This window comes from Eleutherodactylus coqui, chromosome 4, assembly GCF_035609145.1.
Source record: "Eleutherodactylus coqui strain aEleCoq1 chromosome 4, aEleCoq1.hap1, whole genome shotgun sequence".
In the NCBI taxonomy this organism is placed as follows: Eukaryota; Metazoa; Chordata; class Amphibia; order Anura; family Eleutherodactylidae; genus Eleutherodactylus; species Eleutherodactylus coqui.
Window position 1 is genome coordinate 170,301,056 of NC_089840.1, and position 22,529 is coordinate 170,323,584.

The 22,529-nt window shown below is 41.1% G+C and overlaps 1 protein-coding gene across 2 annotated transcripts in view; it reads left to right on the forward strand.

Annotated features, from left to right (window-relative positions):
• KCNMA1 (potassium calcium-activated channel subfamily M alpha 1) overlaps nt 1-22,529 on the forward strand; it is a 466,431-nt gene that overhangs the window by 254,385 nt on the left and 189,517 nt on the right. For both annotated transcript variants that reach the window (XM_066600372.1, XM_066600373.1), the window contains exons 7-9: nt 10,957-11,032; nt 12,482-12,652; nt 20,911-21,002. In XM_066600372.1, coding sequence (XP_066456469.1) covers nt 10,957-11,032; nt 12,482-12,652; nt 20,911-21,002 — 339 coding nt within the window. The remainder of the gene's footprint in view (nt 1-10,956; nt 11,033-12,481; nt 12,653-20,910; nt 21,003-22,529) is intronic.

Sequence of the window (22,529 nt, forward strand, 5' to 3'; positions counted from 1 at the left end):
ATTTTGGCTTTGGTTTTTTTTTATTACTTTTTTACAGTGTTCACCTTAAGATAAATCTTTGTACGTCATTACAGATGATGTGATACAACTTTGTGAGTTTTTTTTTTTAACTGAACAGAAATAAAGGACGAGGTGCAAAAAGAAGCACTTTTGTAACTTAATTTTTTCCATTTTTTAAAAACTTTCAAAATAGAGATGAGCGAACCTACTCGGCCACGCCCCTTTTTCGCCCGAGCGCCGCGATTTTCGAGTACTTCCGTACTCGGGCGAAAAGATTCAGGGGGCACCGTGGGTGAGTGGGGGGTTGCAGCGGGGAGTGGGGAGGAGAGGGAGAGAGGGCTTACCCCCCGCTCTGCCACAAATCTTTTCACCCGAGTACGGAAGTACTCGAAAATCGCGGTGCTCGATCGAGTAATTACTCGAAACGAGTATATTCGCTCATCTCTATTTCTAACTAAAGGCTCCTTCCCATGAGCGTAGGTGCAGATGCACTCACAATAGTGCGACTGTTTGTGCTGTGGAGGGCGTGCTGTCGTGTGCATTTCATCGCTCTTAATTAACTGTACTTTCTGCGCTGCTGGGGACCGTTCACATCAGCACCGTGATTGAAAAGGCTGTGCAATCTAATTAGTCCCCAATGCTATCGATTTCCCAGCATAATTGCGCAATTAACTGGAGATTGGATGGGTATTTGCACACCCCCATAGACTCTTATGATGCCTTAGGTGCACAAAAATAGAGCATGTCATGTTTTTTATGCGCAGAAGCAATAGTGTTAGTGATAACAATGGGTTCTATTCTCTGCACAATGTGCGTACAAATGTGCTCGTGGTAGGGAGCCCTAAGTGGCAGTAGGGGAATATGCGATCTCCTGATCAATCACATAATATGCTGCAATACTTCTGAATTGCAGTGTATTATTACTGTTCTGTTCTGTTACTTATGCAGTCATCGTAGATCTGGAGGCCACTGCTAAGCCTCTGGCTGCTATGGCAACCCATCGGCTCTCCGCAATTGCATTGGGGTAAGATATGGTCACAGTCAATAGTGATGAAGCATCTAAGGACTAAAACAGGCAGGATCAGATTTATCTCTGATCCTAGCCATTAGTGTAGAGTACCAGTTTATATAATACAGCTGGTAGGCACAAGGGAAGGCATAAACACACCTCCGGAGGCAGCGCCATCCATGCACAGTACTATTACTTTGTGGAAATTACCTTCCAGTTGTGATGTAATAGTATGACGCTGGGCATGAAAAGGGTTAAGTAGCTGATAGTAGTGCTTTTAGTTGTCTTTATTTAGTAAGAAATAATGTGCCTTATGAATTAAACATTGCTCTTAATAAGCAACACGCATTGAACAGATGATATAAGGTGAATAGTATCTCACCTGGTGCTCAAAGGTTTAACCCGGTGGTAGGAAAACCCTCCGGCACCCTCTGTCCACGCTAGCGTGTAGAATTATACTCTGTCCACGATCCACTGGAGTAGTGTAGAGCCGTCTGGGGTGAACGAACTGGCTGGATAACCAGGAGCTTGCCGTAATTGTAGCACTGATATTTGAAAAAAGCAGCCCCGCGCTACAGCGGACTAAGAGTGCTCTGGCTTCACAGGTTCCGACTCTGTGAAGCCAGACCACTCTTAGTCCGCTGTAGCATGGGGCTGCTTTTTTTCAGTTATCACTGTCTTTATTTAGTGCTACGTATGAGGATTAAAGGGCTACTCTAACGAAAACAGTTTTTACCAACCCTGCACCCCTCAGCTGATTGTCACATTCTGGATGCCTCCTATGTATATTACAGTCACTTCCATGCAGTGCGGCCTCCTGATTGATACCAACCATCTTGATTTTGAGATTTCTCCCTGCTTTATATTTCATTATTCTATGCTATCAATGCTATAATGCATTAGCACAATATCACATAAGCAACTAGAGCCTGTACTATCTCTGCTTACTGGGAGCACACTGTAATTATCATTACCTTCTATGTTCACCTAAATAAGCTACAGCCCATAATTATACAGTCAGGAGGATGAACTGTGGTCTCCTCTATTATAATTGTGTGACAGAAGCCTCTAACCATCAGCAATAACTCTGCGTTCCCCTCTAAAGAGTTTGTGTAGTAGGGTCCAGCACTCAGGGATTATGCTGACTGAAAAACTGACTACCGTATTTTCCGGCATATGAGACAACCCCCGACTGACGACTTGTCGGCGGGAATACGATGTAGGAAAAAAAATCAATACTCATCTCCCGCCGCACTGCTGCAGGCTGTTGCTCCCTCCTGCTCTCTGATAGAGCATTGCTTTCTGGAGGGGGGGCTTGAATGCCCCGCCTCCAGAAAGCTAATGCTCTGATTGGCTAACTCAGCGCGGTATCAGCCAATGAAAGCCAGTGCTGCGTTAGCCAATCACAGCCATTCAATGACATCATTCACAGCCATTCAATTACATCATTTTAAGCATTCTTCGCCACCCTTCCAATCTTTGTAAAAAGGTGGGTGGTCCTTGGTGGGAGAGGGTGGTCTGTCAAATTCACTATAATTTACACTGGAAACTGGTATAAATTATAATAGAAATCTACACCTGTTTTTACCTAGAGTAGTTTTTAGGAGGTGCAAGAGTAGCGCAAGATGGTTGTACCTCTTTCTATACTAATGCATCATATTCCAGCGGCACTTATCTAAGACTGTCATGTAAAAAGCCAGTCTTAGATAAATATGCCCCAAGATTTTCTAAAGAAGGGGTGCTGGTGTCTTTTCTCTACTTTCTCTAAAATTTACTATTCAACTCACGGAGCATCCGTTGCGGTCTCACAAGTTTCTAGACTATACTTGGAGACATTGAAGTCTCAGAGGGGACTAACAACTTGCGCCAGAATTCTGGTGTGAAAATGTCACAAACTTTTGTGCAAATCACTTGTAAATTGGTGACACTTTGACCTTTTTGCGTTCACACATCACTTCCCTAAGCGTGGATGGGTCTTAGCACAAGGGCCTCCAATAGCCCAGTTATAGTGGAGATCTACACTGTGCAGCTTTCACATTCTGATGCATGTATCATGTTCTTCCAATTGTGTTCTGCACGCTCAGCTAATCTGCGGCTGTGCAGTGAAACATCTGCTCAGCATCGGGTTGCCAAGGAAATTCGCGCTGAGATGTCTCTGCCTCTGTTGTGATGAAAATCAGAATGTCTACCAGCAGCATCTGGGCTTTCACTCACCCGTCCTGGACCCTAGACAGAAAATGTGCAGGGGAAACAGGCCCACAAAAGGGGGGCGACAGAATGGGGGAAGACACAAATGCACAGTAAAAGTCTTTAATGGGCAGTACTAGGCCCTTACACCTGCAATTTCAGACATCAACACATCTTGTGAAATGCAAAGATGGAAGAAAAAAGTAAGGGTGGATTAAAACCCGATTGATACGACAAAAAAAATCTGGGATTGTGCAGGTTCAATAAATGTTTGAAATGGTAGAGGTGCTGCCTGCCAGATTACGCTCCACTTAGATGGGCGAAAAATGTATATGGAGAGAAGTCTAAAGGTACCGGAGAAGAGGTGAAAAACTCCAAAAGTGGTGGAAATTGTAGATCATAGATGGGTCTGCCTTAGTTCTCAGGGCCTGGTTGTAAGCTACTGTAGATACCAATCGAACCACAATTTATCAGTAGCAAAAACATGCAATTGAGTACTTTTGCACATTTAATATCTAATTGAAATTGCATAACTATCATATTTACTAGCTAGGTAAAGTGTAAGGTTTTTAGCACATATTTTGATCAAAATAGGTGGGCCCATCTTACACATCCAGTTAGACTTCAGATGTGGACTAAACTCTCATTAGACTTACCTCACTATGGTCGTAAGCCTTGCATCTATCATGGAGAACAGGACCCAGGTTGTATGCTCTAAATAAAGGCCTTGGGACAGATGGGGAAAATAGTGTGCATGACAGATATGAAAACAGACACCTCTCCACCATGCAATGCAACAGCAAAGAAATTCAGTCAGCCCTTTTTACAACTAAAACAAAGAAAAAGCCCTAGGGTTGACTTCAAGGACAATAAAACATAATTCTTCGGAAGGCAAAATAAACCTATGGATTTATCCCTAAATTGGAATATAACCTTTATTAAAAGTACCTACAATGAGTTGTGGTTTAAAACTACAGAACTCCTGCAGCTCCAAAAGTAAGAGGGATGATTACCCAGTAAAACTTCTCTGGTTTATATCACTTTATAGAGGATCAGCAGATACCCTGAACCTTATCTAGTCTATCCTCCAGTACTCCACCGCCCTGCTGCAGACTCTGGAGCCCTATATTAGATCAAACTGGGCAAGCTGGAGTCATGCTCTAAAAACTGAACAACTTGCCCCACCCCTGACATGTTTCACCAAAACCTGGCATCATCAGGGCAATGGGGCTATTAGACCAATCTAATATGTCATATTTGACTTTTGCAATCAGATTGGGTGCTCAAAGTGCTATTAACATCTAGATATTCCTAAATTTTCAATACCACCTTAAAATGGTCTTGCTTTGCTCAAAAGTCAAGTTTTCCTCAAATATTTTTTTTACTTTCCTGATGGTCACATGGTGGCTTTAGTAATCTTGCAACTACTGACATCTTTAGAGACTACATATTGCAATTCAGATTTTTAAAAAGTGCATAAATAACCACTACTAAAGTATGTATACATTTGGGGGGCCACTCTGTATTGAAGTAGCAGAAACAAGCAGCAAACATGAACCCTCACAGGGGAGGGTTGCTAGTACAGATGACAAAAAAAGGTGTGAGAGGGAGGCTGGTGCTAGTAAATTGTAGGACTTGTGAGCTTAGGTCGGAGCTACAGTGCTGGCTGGTAAACAAACTCTATGCATGCTGGTAGTTGTAGGTAATAGTCTGTTGTTTTTATTGTGGAAGTGATACATGTAAACACAACGGCGGATCGGGGACTGCACGGGCCAAAGAAAAGGGTCCAAAATTCTGAAAATATGGAAATCTATGAGGTACAGCTAAGTAGTGGTAGATAAAAGGTGCAGGTTGCCGTTACTTAGCTGTACCTCCCTCCTAAACGACAGCATTTTCAGAATTTCCATTTTGTGCCCAGAAAACCCCTTTAACATAGGACAGTCTGAATATATTTAGCCACAGCCTGTTATAAAAGCCATGCCCCTTGAAAAAAACTGCTGCAATTTTTGTAGTGAGCTGATGCTTGAGTATCAAACTGTGATGGACACGTCCAGGTTGACCGTTCTGTATTTAATACTTTGCTGTGTTAGAAAATATTCATAAGATATTAGGCACCTTTAGCAGTACCTACCCTGTTTCCCTGAAAATAAGACATACCCTGAAAATAAGACACATCATGGTTTTCCATCATTTTTGAGGATGAAAAATGCTTTTTCAAGCTTTTTGAGGATGCTCGAAATATAAGCCCTACTCCCAAATTAAGCCCTGCTAACAGTTAATTTAAAAAGTCAATTTAAATAGTGTCCAGGCAGCTATACATGTAAAAAAGTTAAACCTTTTTGAACAAAAATTAATATAAGACACTGTTTTATTTTCGGGGAAACACAGTATTACTGATGCAGAAAAATAGGGGAACACAACTGATTCTGTATCCCATGTCCTACGGTCTGGTACTGCTAGGGTGTTTATAGCAACACAGTAGGCTTAGTGTGAAGCCATGAATCCGGATTTTCCCCAGATGTCCGCTGTAGCTTAGAGCACACTATTTTTTGCTAATCTGAGCTAAATTTAGAGACTGTAAAAATACATATTGAAAAGTTAGAAATGAGGAATTCAAGGTTATGTATATTGTTTTTTTAAATTATATCTTAGAAATATTGATTCCACATCTGTTACAGAATAACGGTAGATGATATCTTCGTGGTACTGGCAATCCTACTTTATATTTGGTGTTTGGTTGTCAGCGGGAATTAAAATGTAAATGTAGGCCTGGATCTAAACTTCTTGTAAAGGTCATGCACAGGCAGATTAACCCTTTAAAAGTGCTTAGCCTTTATTGATCACCTGAAATTACAGGTAATATTAATAGTTGATTTCAAATTTCTCAGTTATTTAAAGTTATTGAATTCTCACTTTAATAAATATGACTTGACAAAATTGTAATAACGCACAGAGTGCAGCAGGGCGGTCATATATGTTGTAGGCGTCACTTTATGGTATTGGGTCTTAAGTAGTGAGTTCTGACACATGGCATGTTTGTAGTGGTGATGATAATGAAACATGTCAGACCACCACAATTGCGCAGCATGTTTGCACAAAACGCGGAGAACCTGAACTAGTGCTCCAACGGGTAGGGTGTTTTTGCTGAGAAGGATGTTGCTGAGAGGACTTGAGTGTGAGGATGAGATGACAAGTTGATACTAGAGATGAGCAAGCATACTCGCTAAGGACAATTGCTCGAGCGAGAATTGTCCTTAGAGAATACCTGCCCGCTTGGAAGAAAAGGTTTGGGTGCCGGCGGGGGGCGGGGAGCGGCGGGGGAGAGCAGGGGGGAATGGAGGGGAGATCTCTCTCTCCCCCCCCCCCGCTCCCCCCTGCTCACTCCCGTAACTCACCGCTCACCCGCGCCGACACCCGAACCTTTTCTTTTAAGCAGGCAGGTACTCGCTAAGGACAATGCTCGCTCGAGCAATTGTCCTTAGCGAGTTTGCTCACTCATCTCTAGTAGATACATAATTAGTCTACTGATAAGGATGTGAGGATTTTTTGATCTCTATATTGATGCTAGTTCAGAAGCTTGGTGCCCCCTTTATCGCCGCACTAGCCCACCCCATCATAAAACCCTGAGAGATATTCAGACCTGTGTTGAGAGTATCAAAGATGGCCTTAAATTTGCCATTCCAGATTCTTCTGTGTCGTTGCGTCTAACATGTACTAATCCTTTTTCTTATCACCATGTACACTATCTGCAAAAAGTGACCACCCGCTTCTACTATTCCTTGAAAGTTTATTCAGTAAAGAACTCTTACGATATCACTATGTGGCATTCTCTCTTCTCCACTGCTGCCCCGTCTCACCCGTGAGACACAATATGTGATCAGAACGACTTCAGAAAACCCTGTAGGTTTATGCGATTAGGCCAGACATGGCAGCTGTAACTAGCCCATTCTCTGTGGCCCAGTTCATGAGCCATAAGTCGGCTTACAACCTAAGGGTCAGTTATACAAGGCCATATTGCCCCTACAGTAAGGCACTGTATTGAACCTCTGTATGCATCACATTACAGTCAACAAATGTTCAGAACAACCTGTTTTAAAATCTTTCCTTCTTTATTGCAATCACATATTTAAAAACATGTTTCTGTTTGGACAGTCAAAGTAACACACGTTTCAAACAGCCTTCGTTCTTAGACGTTGTACAATAGGTGCATGCAGACACGGACAATAGAACAGCGGTGTTATAATGAGCGGCACATGACATTAATACAGTACACTTGCTGCCAAAACGAATGTTTTTGTGGACCAAGACCATTCAGTTTTACAGCATCAACAGTTTTATAAATTGTCATTCTGACAACATTGCTCCTACTATCGAGTGTACTACCTGGGATTTGATATTTGTAGGAGCCACCACCATAAAATTAAAAATGTGCTTTCCTGAGCAAGTTCCAGACATAAAAGAAAAGTCAGACAGTGTGTCTAGGGCGGCTAAGGCTTTCTTATTAGTGCACAGTAAGAATGTGAGCGGGTTACGTATTTTGGCTTTGACAGGGTTAATAAATTGGTGAGAGGAGGTAGCTGGAGGAGGTTATCTCTACATAAGAAAGCTGTGTAGATCCGGGGTCTGGACTCAGATCTCTGATTTATTGTACATATACTGATACATTTGTTAATTCATTAGTTTCCACATTTCGAGATTCAGTGTTAAGTTTTATATCATGCATTAATGTCACTATATTACTGCCTTGATTTTGAATGTCCATGTCTGCTTGTGCCTCTTACGTTACGTCTAAGAAGAAGGTCTGTTCCAAATGTGTGAGGATTACTTTGCTGACCGTCTCTCCAGCAATGTGTTTTCGAACATGCCCACGGCCATGGGACATTTCCTCATGTCTACAGAGCTAGCACAGGTCTCCTCCGTTGCGGACAGATCTTCTTTCTTCTGCACGATGGATGCGTCTGGGAGTGCCAGCAGACACACCCGGGCAATGCGGAGTTCACTTTTTTTTTCAAAAATCTCCTTCTATCTCGCGGCTTTGCGGCATATCCACAGTGTCAGCTGCGGGTGTGCCGCAGATTGGACGGCTTGCGTTGACTTCAATGGAAGCTGTCCGTGCGGGAATCTGCAGAAAATGGAGAATGCTGCGATTTTCTCCTGCGCTTGTAATACACACGCCGAAAAAAAAAAAATCACATCTGCATGCTCTAAATCGTTTTGTCGATGATAATGCATACCTATGCGCAGCTTGATTTGTGGATCTCTAGTGCGGGTGCCTCGCAAATCAAATCTGCCCATGGACATTGGGCCTCAGGCCAACTCGGCACATGCCTAGGGAACAGAAGTAGGGAAGGCCCAGAAAGATGTAAAAATGTGAAGAAAGGCTAATACTGTTTTGCAAAACTTTTATATAAGGGATAAAATATTGTGAAATTGAGATTGTTAGAAAAAGCCCGGTCACATGAACCATCACTCTTTCAGATCCTTATTTCGCACCTTTCCACATGTATGTATCACATATGTGTGGACTGTTGAGTTGTCCTATGTGTGGGTTTGTTTGTGGGTAAAGGGACATTTGCACTGGATGATAATTGCACAAAATTTGTTCTAAGTAGCGAAAATGCACAATAATTGTTACATCTAAATGCAAAGCCATCGTTTACTACTCGTTTACTTTTTGTTTGTCGCTCAATTTCAACCAGCATAAAAATCATTGCTGGATCGTTGACTTCTTACTGCATGTAAACACTCCTTGCTCAGCAAGAAGTGAGCAATACTCAGCGGTGCTCCGCCTGTCTAACAACGAACAACTAGCGGTGACGTCACCTGTTCATGCAGTCGTTTAGCCGACAGTCTTCACGTGTAAATGGGATATAAGTCTTTTAAGAATAGAAAATAAGGAAAGGAATTTTGTGTTGAATAGTCACAAAATAATGGATCAGTGAGCAAAGAGTTAAATGGTACCTGTACTTTCAGATGACTTTTTAGAATACACTACAATATGTGTACATGAGGTATTACACTATATCAGGCCAATATACTTGTATCTCGTATTTATCACCAGTTTTCCCTTCTGCAATCTGTATCTCTAATCTTCAGTTCTCTCTGAGCTTATCGGGAGCCTGCTGTTGTGCAGTCTTCTATACATTGCACATGATTGCTTTTTTTCAAACTCTTTGTAGTGCATATGGATTTCTTTGGGGTCCACAGCGTAATCAATAGAAATGTTAACACCCTTCCTGATTAATCCTCAGAGATTGTGCATGCACAGAAGAACTTGACACCGAGACAGACTGTCAGTGTAAAAAGTCTTCCTCGCTTCTGTTTATTAGTAGGCGTATAGCATCTTATATAGCATTATGAGTTAATTGCTAGGAAAGAGCGAGTATACTTGCTAAGGCACTACTCGCTCGAGTAATATGCCTTAGCCGAGTATCTCCCTGCTCGTCCCTAAAGATTCGGGGGCCGCCGCAGCTGACAGGTGAGTTGTGGCGGGGAGCGGGGCAGAGCGGGCGGGAGAGAGATCTCCCCTCCGTTCCTCCCTGCTCTCCCCCGCAGCCCCCCGCCCCGCGGCACCCAAATCTTTTGGGACGAGCAGAGAGATACTCGGCTAAGGCATATTACTCGAGCGAGTAGTGCCTTAGCGAGTATACTCGCTCATCCCTTTTAATTGCCCTTTATGGGCATGCCGGAAGCAATACGTAATTGGAAATCAAAGCATGGGATTGGGTGGTCCAATTATGGTCTTTTTACATCTGGTCCTGCGTGAGTTTCTGTCGTCATAGACGTCCTACATCACGTGGTTTCAGGTGCAAAACAGTGACAACTTTTGGTGTTTTATGGAGGTGGAGTGAACAGCGTGTCGTCAAATGACGCTTGAGGGTTATGTGCAGGTAAAAAATGTGCCCTGAGGCTATGAGCGTGTATTTCTATCAAGCTGCATATTCTGATATTGGTTAGCAGAGCAGGATGTGGCCGGCACATTCTGTTCTGCTGGCACAGGAGGTGAAATAGACATTTCACCTTGGAGATATATATGTATATATATATATATATGTATATATATATATATATATATATATATATATATATATATATCCTCCACACATACTGAAACATAAGATCAACAAGGAGTACAATGGGGAAGATTCGCTTAAGGCCCCCTGTCCACGAGCGGAGAATCACTGCGATTCTCTGCTTGCGGCCGACAATTTGTAGCATGCTGCGAATTACTGCGATTCTCCGCGGTCAGCCTATCTGTCAGATAGGTAGACCGCGGAGATCCGTCTGCAGGCTCCTGCTCCCGGGTGGCAGAAATCCGCCGCGGGATACCGCAACGCCCGTGGACAGGGTGCCTTAATGCAATAACAGTACTGTCTTTTGAGGCAGATTTAACTGAAAAGGGTTGTTTTTTATGAAATAATAATTAACTTTTCCCATAGAAAAACTGGAAAATGCAATTTTTGAATTATGAATTTCTGATCTGATTCTGACCTGCTTAGGCTGTTGTTGTTTGTACATGGATAATAGTTTGTAAATGCAATCACAAAATAATAAACAAAAAATAATTGTAAGTACTGCTGCTCCACCTGTGACCTGATATTACTTATGGGTAGTTATTGTGTTTATGTGACCCAATTCACATTTGTGCCTAGGGCCTGAAACACTGTTAAAGTGACCCTGTGTGGGCAAGATTAATGTAGCTTGACTTTAAGTATGTCCATGTGTTTGATACCTCTCTTCCTGTTTTCTTTCTTTTGCAGTAATTCTATTAAGCTGGTAAACCTTTGCTCCATTTTTATCAGTACATGGCTGACAGCTGCGGGCTTCATTCATTTAGTAAGTCTGTTTTGTCTGAAAATTTCTAACACCTGGCCTTGACCTTGCATGATCATGCATGCCCTCTTGGTGGTTAAAGAGGAATAAAGATTTTGAACATTTTTTTGTAAAGCAACCTAAAAATAATGTTTCTAATCCTCATGATGCTCCTGACTAGTGTGAGTGCATACAAGATTTGCAGAACACTTGAACTGAATTGCACATAAATGTTTGTTCCATACTGCTCTTTCTGTAACAAGTACTGTTATGCAGTCAGGTGTGTAGCTAAAGGCTCATGGGCCCTGGTTCCCTCTAAGTTTTGTAGCTAGTCACTGGGGCAGTTATTGACTTTGGTACTGTTTCCTCTAAGCTGGGCAATATGGAACTACACCAAATAAATATTAGCCCTAATAATTAACTAATAAGCAACTAGATATAAATGTCCACATAGCATGGTGGTCTAGGGCAGAAGAGGGGTTAATGTCTGTTTGATGGTTTTGGCAGTAAAAGTGTTAGTGCCAGCAACCTTTGTGATCTAGAGCTATAAAAGGTCATCCAAGTATACCTGGTAGTCTAGGGCAAGAAAGGGGTAATGTCAGAATCCTTGATGGTCTAGGGCCATGAAGGGGTTAATGTCAGATACTCTTGTGGTCTAGTACAGCTGAGGTGTTAATTTAAGCATCCCCAGTGGTCTAAGGCAATAAAGGTGTTAATGCCAGTACATAGAGAGCCAGCAGGCAGATATCAAAGGACACAGAGCATGGTGGTCTATGGCTGTGAAGGGGTTAATGTTTCTTTGACTGTTGGTCTATGGTAGTACATGTGTTTGTGGCAGCATCCCTTCTTATTTAGATTGTGAAAATATTAGTTTCATTATACCTGGTGTTGTAGGGCAGTATAAGGGGTAAAGCTATATACCTGAAGTCCAGTGGGTTACTCATCTCTCTGTTGTTAAAGAAGTCTGATCACTGATGCTCAGCTTCTTGTTTGCTCTCTACACTGATCATAGAGATAAGTTCCCAGAGGGTGTGGAGAGGACCATGCAGCTGTAAATGTAGGACTGCACAATTCTCTCTTTGATTGGGCAGAATGATCTAGGAGCGCTCTGCCTGATTATTAAAGGAAGAGTCAGTGTTTGGTGCTGGTGCGTTATGGGCCTCCCTAGCTTAAGGGCCCATTTGTAACTGCTACTTCTGTAACCCCTATAGTTAAGCCATGCCACTCTATGATATGAAGATTACTCTGTTCAAAAGCTGCCGTCAATTGTTTGCTCTAGCTGGGACTTTCTCTCTGATTCTCCAATAAAGCTGAGAGCTCTGGAACTTGCTTTCTAATGACTTACTGTATGTGCTTACTTTTTTCTACAATGTAGACTTATCATGTTGGCCCCAAGGTTTCCTTCTCTGCTCCCTTCCTACCCTAATTTTGTACTGCTTTAGGTTTACTTACTAATACAAGTTTTCTGTGTAGGTGGAAAATTCCGGAGATCCGTGGGATGATTTTCGAAACTCACAGAGCATTTCATATTGGGAATGTGTTTACCTGCTAATGGTGACCATGTCAACTGTGGGATATGGAGATGTTTATGCAAAAACCACCTTAGGCCGACTCTTCATGGTCTTCTTCATTCTCGGCGGTTTGGTAAACAAAATTTAATTTTTACAATATTATTTTTATTTTGGTTAATTGTTGCATCAAGGTCTGCAGAGCAAATGAACTCCACTTACAAAAAGTTTTCTCAACTAAATTATACATCTGATTGTAACGAGTTAGAGGGTCTGTTTCTCTGGTTTTGTGTAAATAAAGTTCAAAGTGTGAGATGTTTCTTTGTATATGACCTTCTTCAGTAAACTGATCCTGTGGATTCTGGCCCTCAGGGCGGTGTTCTTTGCTTATTTACAATGTATTCATAGGCAAGCTGTGCATTTGTCGTAATGTATAATTGCTTATCTTGTCCATGGCTTGCTTGGTGTCAATACATAATGCTGTCTTGTTAGCTGTGGCCCCCGAGATCTGCTCTTGAGAAAATTACTAAACACAGCAGATTATCAAGGATGACCACATAATGCTCACATTTAACCATATTTACACTTAAACAGAGAACTCCATTCTGCATACTGTTTTTTCCAATTTAGGCAATGGCACAGATTCCATAGCTGCACCAAGCAAAGTGATGTCTGAAACACAAGAGTGGATAGAGTATGAAATCGCCAGGCAGATAATGACACAAGAACCTTTTGATACACACTAAGGCAATTGGTGAAAATCTATCCCGGCAGATAGAAGAATATCCCTGCTGACCCATCTGTAACTGTATATGTATTTTTTTTTAACCATCAACAAAACAGTTCTGCAACGGCTAATCCAATTGGATAACCACAATGCTGTATTTTGCCTCTGTTTTATGTGTGGAATTTGTATGTGTCCCGGCCTGACCGCTGGTCCCCTGAACCGGACTCCAAGTATTCTATATCCATATCATGCTTGGAGTTCGGGTAGGGAGACCTAAGGACAGACAAGGACACACTTCCAAATTCCATACGTAAAACAGGTAAAATACTGCAGTGTGGTTAGCCCCTTATTCAGAGTTATCTGCCGGGCATGGACAGAGTCAACAAAATAGCACTTTTATTTTATTTTCTGCTTCTTGACATTTTGCAGGCATCAGAAAGTAATTTAACTTCTGTGTATGCAGAGAATCATCACATAATCAGTTCAGTTCATTGCTGCCTGTAGCAAGTATTTTATTAGGTCATTTGTGGGAATCTGTGCCATTTTGATTGTGGATTTTCGGTGTTTTATGAAGGGATCTTTTTTTTACTCCAAATGGCAATTGCTTCCTTTCAGTAGCATGTCAGAGGTGACTCATTTACTTCATCATATTAGGATGCAGCAGTTTGTCAGCTCTGTGGATGATGAAAGTAAATAATGGAACCACTGTGGGGCCAAGAAAAGGAGGCATAGACCTATGCAGGAGTGAATCACAAAGTTTCCATTCCCTGTGCTTACTTGCTACTGTTGATACTTAAAGAGTACCTGCACTTTTACCTCTAGAGCGTTTCTGCTCCATCTGCCTTTTTCCGCTCCTTCCGGCAGCTGAAAACAGACCCATATAGTGCCATAAAAGTGCCAAAAGGGGCCGTCTTAAGCTGCCGGAAAGAGTTGAAAAAAATCCAACCGAGGGGGAACGCTCTGAAGGTGGAAGTACGGGTACTTTTTAAATGTTTGGCCCTGCAGCAGGAACCAGCACTACGGTAGCTGCAACACTTGTTGGTTACCTGTAAGCTTTCCCAGAATGAGAGACATTTGAAGATACTCCATCTCCGAAGTCTGGACTAGTGTTTTTTATCAGTCAATCACTTTAAACATGGGTTAAAAACAATGCTTTTATGGTTTGCATTTGGAGTAACATTCATTATACTGTGTTTGATGTGCAGGGCAACTCTACAACTTTTCTGCCTTTCTAGAACCATCTCCCATCTCATGAAGACCATTTGCTCTGCAGGTTTTCATGCTATAGTTTAAAATGTATTTAATGGAATTCTCAATTATAAACATTTTGTTGTCCAATCGATAGCAGATATACATCATTTTATAATTGGTTTATAGTATGTTTGATGTTCCAGTTATGTTTTCTGGGCTTTTATTTGTATTGAGCATCACTTGTACCACAATCATTGTGTCCCAAGTGGGATATTCTTCAAGATGTTGCTCCTTCCTTGGCGGAGCTTGTGATTCTCAGTGATCCTCTGTACTGTAACATTGGGGCAGGTAGATTGCTCATGTGTGTCCTTTATAGCTATAGGACACCATCTTTCTACTGGCTTCTCATACAAAAGCGAGTTAACAGATTGTTTTTGTTTATTGAGTTAATATTGCTTTCTACTGAAGAGGCCATTATGCATTTCTTGTCTCTTCAGTACATAACAGGTTAAACATTAAATTTGGATGTATTGGTTTTTGTGGATATATTTTTTTGAGGTTTCAGACTACTCCCTCTTTGCTTATTACCCTTTTTTGTTACCCCGTGATCCCTTATTATTCCAACAAACAATATGAAATAACTCTGGGTCAAAGTGTCAGTGGGTTGGGGTTACCCCATCACAGCAATGCATCTGCCTTACCATCTTGCCTTAAAGAGCTAAACCAAATAGTTTTCAAAACACTAATGTATTGACATATGGCTGTAATAAATTGTGGTATCGTATGATCCATACATTTGTACATATCTTTCTAATCACCTTTGTTAGGCTCCATCAGATATGTCTCATAGTTCCTGCTAGATTTATAGACCCATTACCTTTGCTCAGAGGCATAACTGCTGGGCTTCAATGCATAACCTGTACGAGGGCCTCCACCTGCCTGGTGTCATCTATGATACTATAGTCTACAGAAAAGAGTAGTCAGAGTAGTAAAAAGAGGCATCCGGGTTCTGAATTCATTTTTATAATCTCATCTGAGGTCTTGGTTTATCTTGGGGTTTGGCCTGGAGCCTGATTAATCTAGAGCTCGGGTCTTGGGGTCTCAATGATGTGAAGGATCCACTTTGGAGGTCTGATGCCTCCGCTGCCCCCCATCCTGCATTATCTGCTTATGTGACTGATAGTGAGTGGTCCCATCGTCCCGGCAGGCTTTGATCATTAATGAGCTCACGCCGGGAGAACAACAGAACAGAATTTTTATGCAACTTCGCACGCAAGAATCCAGAAAATGTTTGGATGGGGTGCGTTATTCAACAGCTTGCAATGGGACCCAGCATTTTTGAATTATGCCCCTGTCTGCAGCCGCTTCAGCTATGCAACTTCATGTAATGCTCATCGCCCCTAATATTCCTTGTCTTTGCGTATAATTAATGTTTCCTCAAGTGCAAGTAGAGAAAGTACATGTATTTCAGCAGCCACCTTTGACCACAGAAGGTTAAGTCATAAATGTTTGTTGGACAAAACATGGCTCTGTATTTATGTGTATTATTTAAGAAATAGCCTGAACTTCCCTTTTACCCCACTCTCCCTAGTGTGTGACCCTCCAAAATAGCATCACCTTTTTTCCGTAAACTTTTTTTGTCTGTTTAGTTTTGTTTTACGTGTCTCCCCACCACTTCCTAGATCCAAACATTTAAGGGACGTCCCCAATGAAAATTGGGACTTTTTGCAGTTTTTTCTTCTTTTTTTTTTTTTTTTTTCTTTTTAAATTGTAGAAATTGTGGAGCTATGTTTATGATATATATGACTATGAGTGCATTTTTATAGACATCCACCAGTTTTGTTTGGCATTATTTATGCCCTGTCTCCTTAAATGTCATTTTTTTTACATTTATATATCTGTTATGTAACCAGAGGTGCATTTTCTAGTGAATCGGTGGACATTTGCAGATGTACTATTGTGGGTGTAGCTATGTCAGAGAAAAATGCAATTCATTGCCAAGGAACTTTTACTCTCCATCTCAGCTTGACTCCATATCTATGAAGATGCATGTAAGATTCTGTTCATACGTTACTGTAATGTATAGTATTTACGGAAAGTGGATTATTTAGCTTAAATATATTTTAATGGAAGGAATAGTACAATTTGCTAAGCTATTTTTTCATGTAAAAAGAGAAATAACAAAGTATTTATTGCTTTAATGAAGTAAAGATACATTAATACTGACAATCTTAGCAGAAAGCATTGCAGGAATCAAAATAACAGCAGTATGAACAGAATCCCCATTTGTATTTCTACACCCCTCTGCATGTCGTTCTCTCTGAAAGTGTGTCGATGCTTGCTTATCTCAGCGATACCTAGCTATCAGACTCAATTCTTGTCTGCGGACACTCTTAAATAAGCAGTTATATCATCTGGTTCCCCGTATAATGGAAGAGTATCAGGTGGCCATGACAATCAGTAGATGCATTGCATAGACATGACTAATATCTGCCTGTCATTGAGAAGACTTGAGCTGCACTAGACGTCAGTGTTTGCATACATCACTGGGCATTTATAAGGCTGTCCTACAGAAAAACTGTCTTTGTTACCCATAGCAAGCAACAAACACTGCTCTATGACAGTTTGCTACAGGCTATGGTCTGTTATAGACAGTCCCCATAAATGTGCCCTATAGACTTTCCTGACCAATGAAGTTGTTACATTGTATCAGAGCTGTCCTGTAGTTCAGGCAGCTGCTGTAGTTGATCAGAGTTGTCTACCAAGGTGCAAGGGTACCTTTACGAGGACCAACTATCATTAAGTTAGTCGCTCAGAAACGTCTCTGAAGCGTAAGAATGCCAGTTGTCCATTTGCTTTTAGACAGAGCACTTACAGTTCATTAGCTGTTCACCGACATGTCTTGCTCATAGGGGAGTCTCCTTACAAATTTGTTTGCGATTCATTCAAATACTAACGTTTTTGACTTTACACCAAACAACTTTTGATCAGTCATCGATTGTTTTTTTTTAAGTGAGCTAAAATGAAACGGGTAACGACTAGTGAGTCACTGCTCATCAGCCTGTTGGTGGCCGTGTTTACGCGGAACAACTAGGGTTCGTATTCGCTCTTTCAAGTGGTTATTTGGCTGATGATTGTCCAGTGTAGAGGTACCTTAAAGGGGTTTTCCACGCAGCGACGGCTGTCAGTGCCAGGATACACTGGGGTGACTGGGGTGGGAGTGGAAGCCGCTGCTCCACCCCTTGTGTAGTGCAGGCGCAGCTCTCATTGAAATGTGTGACCCCAGCGTGAAATTACAAGTGCAGCAACCACTGATTTCAATGAGGGCTGTGCCTGCAATTACAGGCACCTATACTACACAAGGGGCGGAGCAGCACCTTCCACTCCGACCCCAGTGTATCCTGGCACTGACAGCCGGCCCTGCTTGGAAAATGCCTTTAAGTTGGAAATGATAGTTGTAGACATAAGATAAAGTCTTTAACACTTTTCTAACTATGAGCTTCTTACTCCTCACAACCCCTTATTAAACCACTAAAACACTTATAGGAACAAAACTGCATGTTCTGTTTGGAAGTGAATGAATCTTACCTTGCAATGTCTTGTAAACTCATATATCACCGATTCACAGAAAGGGCACCTTCTGGTCATTTCTCCTTTTTATTACAGTTCAATTTTTGTAATGTATACCTTTTTGTGGATTTTTGTGACATCCCCTTCTTTTTTTTATTTCTTACACTTTGGGTATTATTTGGTAGACCCAAATATTTTTGCTCTTTCAAACACGCTCGGCAAAGGGAGATCAGCTCCATACTTGGATTGAGCAACCAGGACTTGGTTGAGAATATGTAGTGACAGACATATGGGAGGGTTGGTCAGCCCGTTGCTGAAATGAACTGCACCAGATTTTAAGGAATGAAAATTTTAAGATTTTGAATCAAAATAAATATAATAACAAATTCTGCTTCAAATTGTCAACTAACTAAAAATGATGGAAGACCTGTGTTGGTACGTGGTTGTCCACAATACATTACGCGGCCATACACAGGTCATAGACGGGCTTACAGCTGGAATTTCTGTGAGCCCGGCCTAAGAAATTAAATTGCAATGATTAAATATATTACTTTTTTAGACCTATTTTTTTCATAAAATGAGACACCGATAATAAAAAAAATGTTATGATCATCAGCTAAATGTAATTCATTGTACAATAACGAGTTAGACAATTTTCCAATATACTAGTAATTACACTCTGTACTAACTCCTCATCATTTTCTAGCTCACCGCTTGCATATATTGAACGAGAAGCTTTATTGTTCCCTTGCAGGGATAGAAATCTGCCTTCATTTTTTTAGATTCATTACAACCGGGACAGATTTTTTGTATTCCCTGTGAGTAAACCATAAAGGTTCCTACTGGGTGACTGTCAGCAGAGATCTTGAAAACCATAATGGATCGATGCAGAAAATATTTTGGAACATAAAGGATCTGCTTTTCTTTTTAAATGAAACAGATAGCAGAGCGGAAATAAAATGGAACTAAATAGAAACTCTGGTTTCCATTTTTTAACAGATCCAGTAGACAGATCTGTAAGAAAAACTGATTATTTTTATGAGTTTGTTTCCATTTTGATCGGGTTACGTCCATTTTTAATGGATCCGTTTAGTCTTCTTTTGTCTTGTTTCCCTTCTGCACATGACCATTTCCAAATGGATCCGTTAAACGGACAACATAAAGTGAATCATGTGGAAATGTTTCCATGAAAGACCATTACCCATTGACTAAAATGTAAAAAGAAACAAAATGGAAAGGTCTGGCCCCTTCCATTCACTTCCATTTTTCAGTGGAAAAAAAAGACTGCAATCTACTTTTTTTTAATGCACAGCAGACAGAAAGAAGCCAAACTGAGCAAAACCGAGGCTCTGAAATCCCATATCTCACTAAAATAAATGGGACGCAAAACAGATCCTTTTTTTCCGTTTTGCTGCTCCTCTGATAGAACAGCAAAACAGGAAACGAAAATGCTGATGTGAAGTCGCCCGAACACCCCAGGAAAGCCCATATCTTTGTATTATATATCTATCTAGCATTTTTTTTTGCACTTCTATTGCTATTTGCTTTTAAACTGAGCAGTGTAGGAACAATGTTGGTACCCGGAGACTTCAGGGAGCAGGCCAGCCGCTCTTGTTCATTGTACTTATGTCTTAGGATGACTTGTCTTTGTTTAGTGCTTTCAATGTATTATGGTGTACTGACTGTGCTGAGGGTTATCATCTCATACTTCCAAAACATGTGAATACTAAGTTGTAATTGTATTATTTGTTAAGAGTATTCCCATTTCCACTTTTCATAGCCAAGATGGGAAAACCAGGCATTCTGTTTCCAACCACCTGCCAGAAACAGATGAACGCTGAAGCTCTGTTTCCGTAGCTCCTATTAAACACAATGAGAACTATGGAAACAGCGTGGCACAGTGAGCTACACTATTTCCGTAACTCCCCAAGTTGCAGAAACAGCTAAACATGCTGTGCTATGCTGTTTAGCAGATCCCATTCACTTCAAAGAGAGCTCTGAAAACAGGCCTGGTTCGAATCTCTCAGCTGTCTTTGCAGTCTCCTGCTGGGTGGCTGGTAACTGTAGCAGTGGTTTCCTATCTCAGCTAGAAGCCGTGATGGGAATACTCCTTTAATGCTGGTGTTAATGTGTTTTATGAGATAATCACTTCATTCAGTACATGGCATCCTTATACAATCAAAGTACTAGACACTAATAATAATGTAGTTGGCAGAAAGCCTACTTTTTGATATTTTTCATATAGCAATGTAAAAAAAATAGTAAATGTAAAGAAGATATATAAAAAGATGCAGGATTTTACCTTTAATGATTTGTTTGTTGTCGCATCACAGTTTGAGTCTTCCAGTAGTTTCTGTAAATCTTAAAAAAAAATACCTTGGAGAACATCCTTCACCTGATATAACCATTAAGGTCAACAAATATTTTTAGAACTTGCTTTACTAACGCGGTAAAATTCTTTAACTTAACTTTACTTCTTCTGTATCCCCATAAAATAAGATTGTTGGAGCGCCTCTTCTTCCAATTCTGCATTGTGCAGTTGCTATGATATTTTCCTGGGAAATGTACAAATAAATTGAGAACTGGGTGTTACTATGTCCCTTGTCACTAGGGTGTGTCCCTACACAGCCTGACTATGTAACCAAGCCCAGCATGGCTTTTATATCTTAAGAAGAATTCTTCGCCAAGCAGTAATTTCTCTGCTGCTTCATTCCTTTAATCTGGTGTAGATAGCACTCACACATTGAAATGGCCTATTTATTTGTAAAACAAATCCATCCAAACCTGGTTCATATAGTTGGAGCTGCTCCCCCAACTCCACCCCTATGTCAAGCGTGTCCTTTTCTGCAACAGACGTCCTTTCTTTCTTTTTAGTCTTCTCTTCTGTCTCCTGTCTTCCTTCCTAGGCCATGTTTGCCAGCTACGTCCCCGAAATCATAGAGTTAATAGGAAACCGAAAGAAATATGGTGGTTCTTATAGTGCAGTTAGTGGACGGAAGTAAGTATTGACCAAGGCGTGGTGTCATTGCTGCAGGGCAAACCTCTCTGCATGCTATTTGTCCTTTGTTTTTTCTTCCTATTTCTCGTTCCACGCACTCAGGCAATGTTTGCCAGATACGTCCCCGAAATTGCTGCTCTCATCCTTAACCGGAAGAAATATGGCGGGACGTTTAACTCAACAAGAGGGAGAAAGTAAGTTTGGTTTTGCTTTCTTTTTTTCTTAAGAGGAAGATAATATTGGATACTTTAAAGGTATTCCATTTACCATTATTTTAATTTTTCTTAAAAAAAAAGTTTTAAAAGTCTTTAACTTTAATAGTTGCTATCACCGTGAGTATACAATTTGTATTTACATCTTTATATTATTTTTCTCTTTCAATTATTTTTAATTTTTAGATACCACATAACGTTATTTACTTACATTATATGTATTGAAATTCATTAATCTTAACGCAGTGAGTGAATTCTATGGTGGAACTATTTTGCATGGATTTTCTCTGCAATGTGTGAACATACCCGTAGAGTACTAAACTCACTTTACTGAAATGAAACCATTAAAATATGCATTGCGGTTGTTTGATGACTATCCTCCAATTTAAACCTTTCTTGACATGGTGGCGTTTGTTGCTTCTCTTCCTAATCCCAATTTTACCTTTTGAAACGCTGCATTTTAGGGCCTAATGCCCACGACTGTGACGGGCTCCACAAGCGGAATACCGCAGCACGGCGCCCCCCCCCCCCCCAAAGACCCCATACTGACCTCCGAATCCGCTGCGTAGCTCCCGCATGATGCAGCCGGCGGTGGGCGGGGCGAGTATTCACTGTTAGGCTCTTTTCACATGGCATTTTCCTGTCCAGTGATAGTTTTGTCCCGGCTTTCAGTCTTTTAAGCAGAAAACTGCATTGGGACAGAACCATATGGCTCAGTATGCGACATGGAGATATGCTGAGCCATAAGGTCTTCATTTTACATAACTTACCTCGTATCTCAGTCTTAAAGGGTACATGCACGCAGACAATATTTTTGTCCAATTTTTGGACTGAAAAGTCAGTCCACAAATCAAACAGAAATAGGACCCATTCGAATGAGCTTTGAACTGGTGTATGCACATGGGCTTCTGAAGTACAGTCTTATGCAGCCACAAACTTGAGAGTACCTCAGATAGCATCTCTAATGAATCACTCATAATGAGCCTGAGAATTAATAGTAACACTGTATGTAGTGGTAATGCAGGCTACAGCGCTCTTATAGCTCACCGCTAAAGCTGGGTTCACACAGGGCGGATTTGCTGCGGTTTTGCCGCAAATGAACTGCTTCTGCGGCAAAACTGCTTCAAAGGTTAATTTTGGCTTGCGGATTTTCTTGAGGAAAAATCCACAAGCGTTTTTTTTTCCGCAGCGCTTTTTTACTTTTGCAGCATATTTTGGTGCGGATTTTGCTGCGTCCATAGAGGTCTATGGACAAAAAAGCACTGCGGAAAAGACAAAAGAATGGACATGCTGCATCTTTGAAAATCGCGCTGCA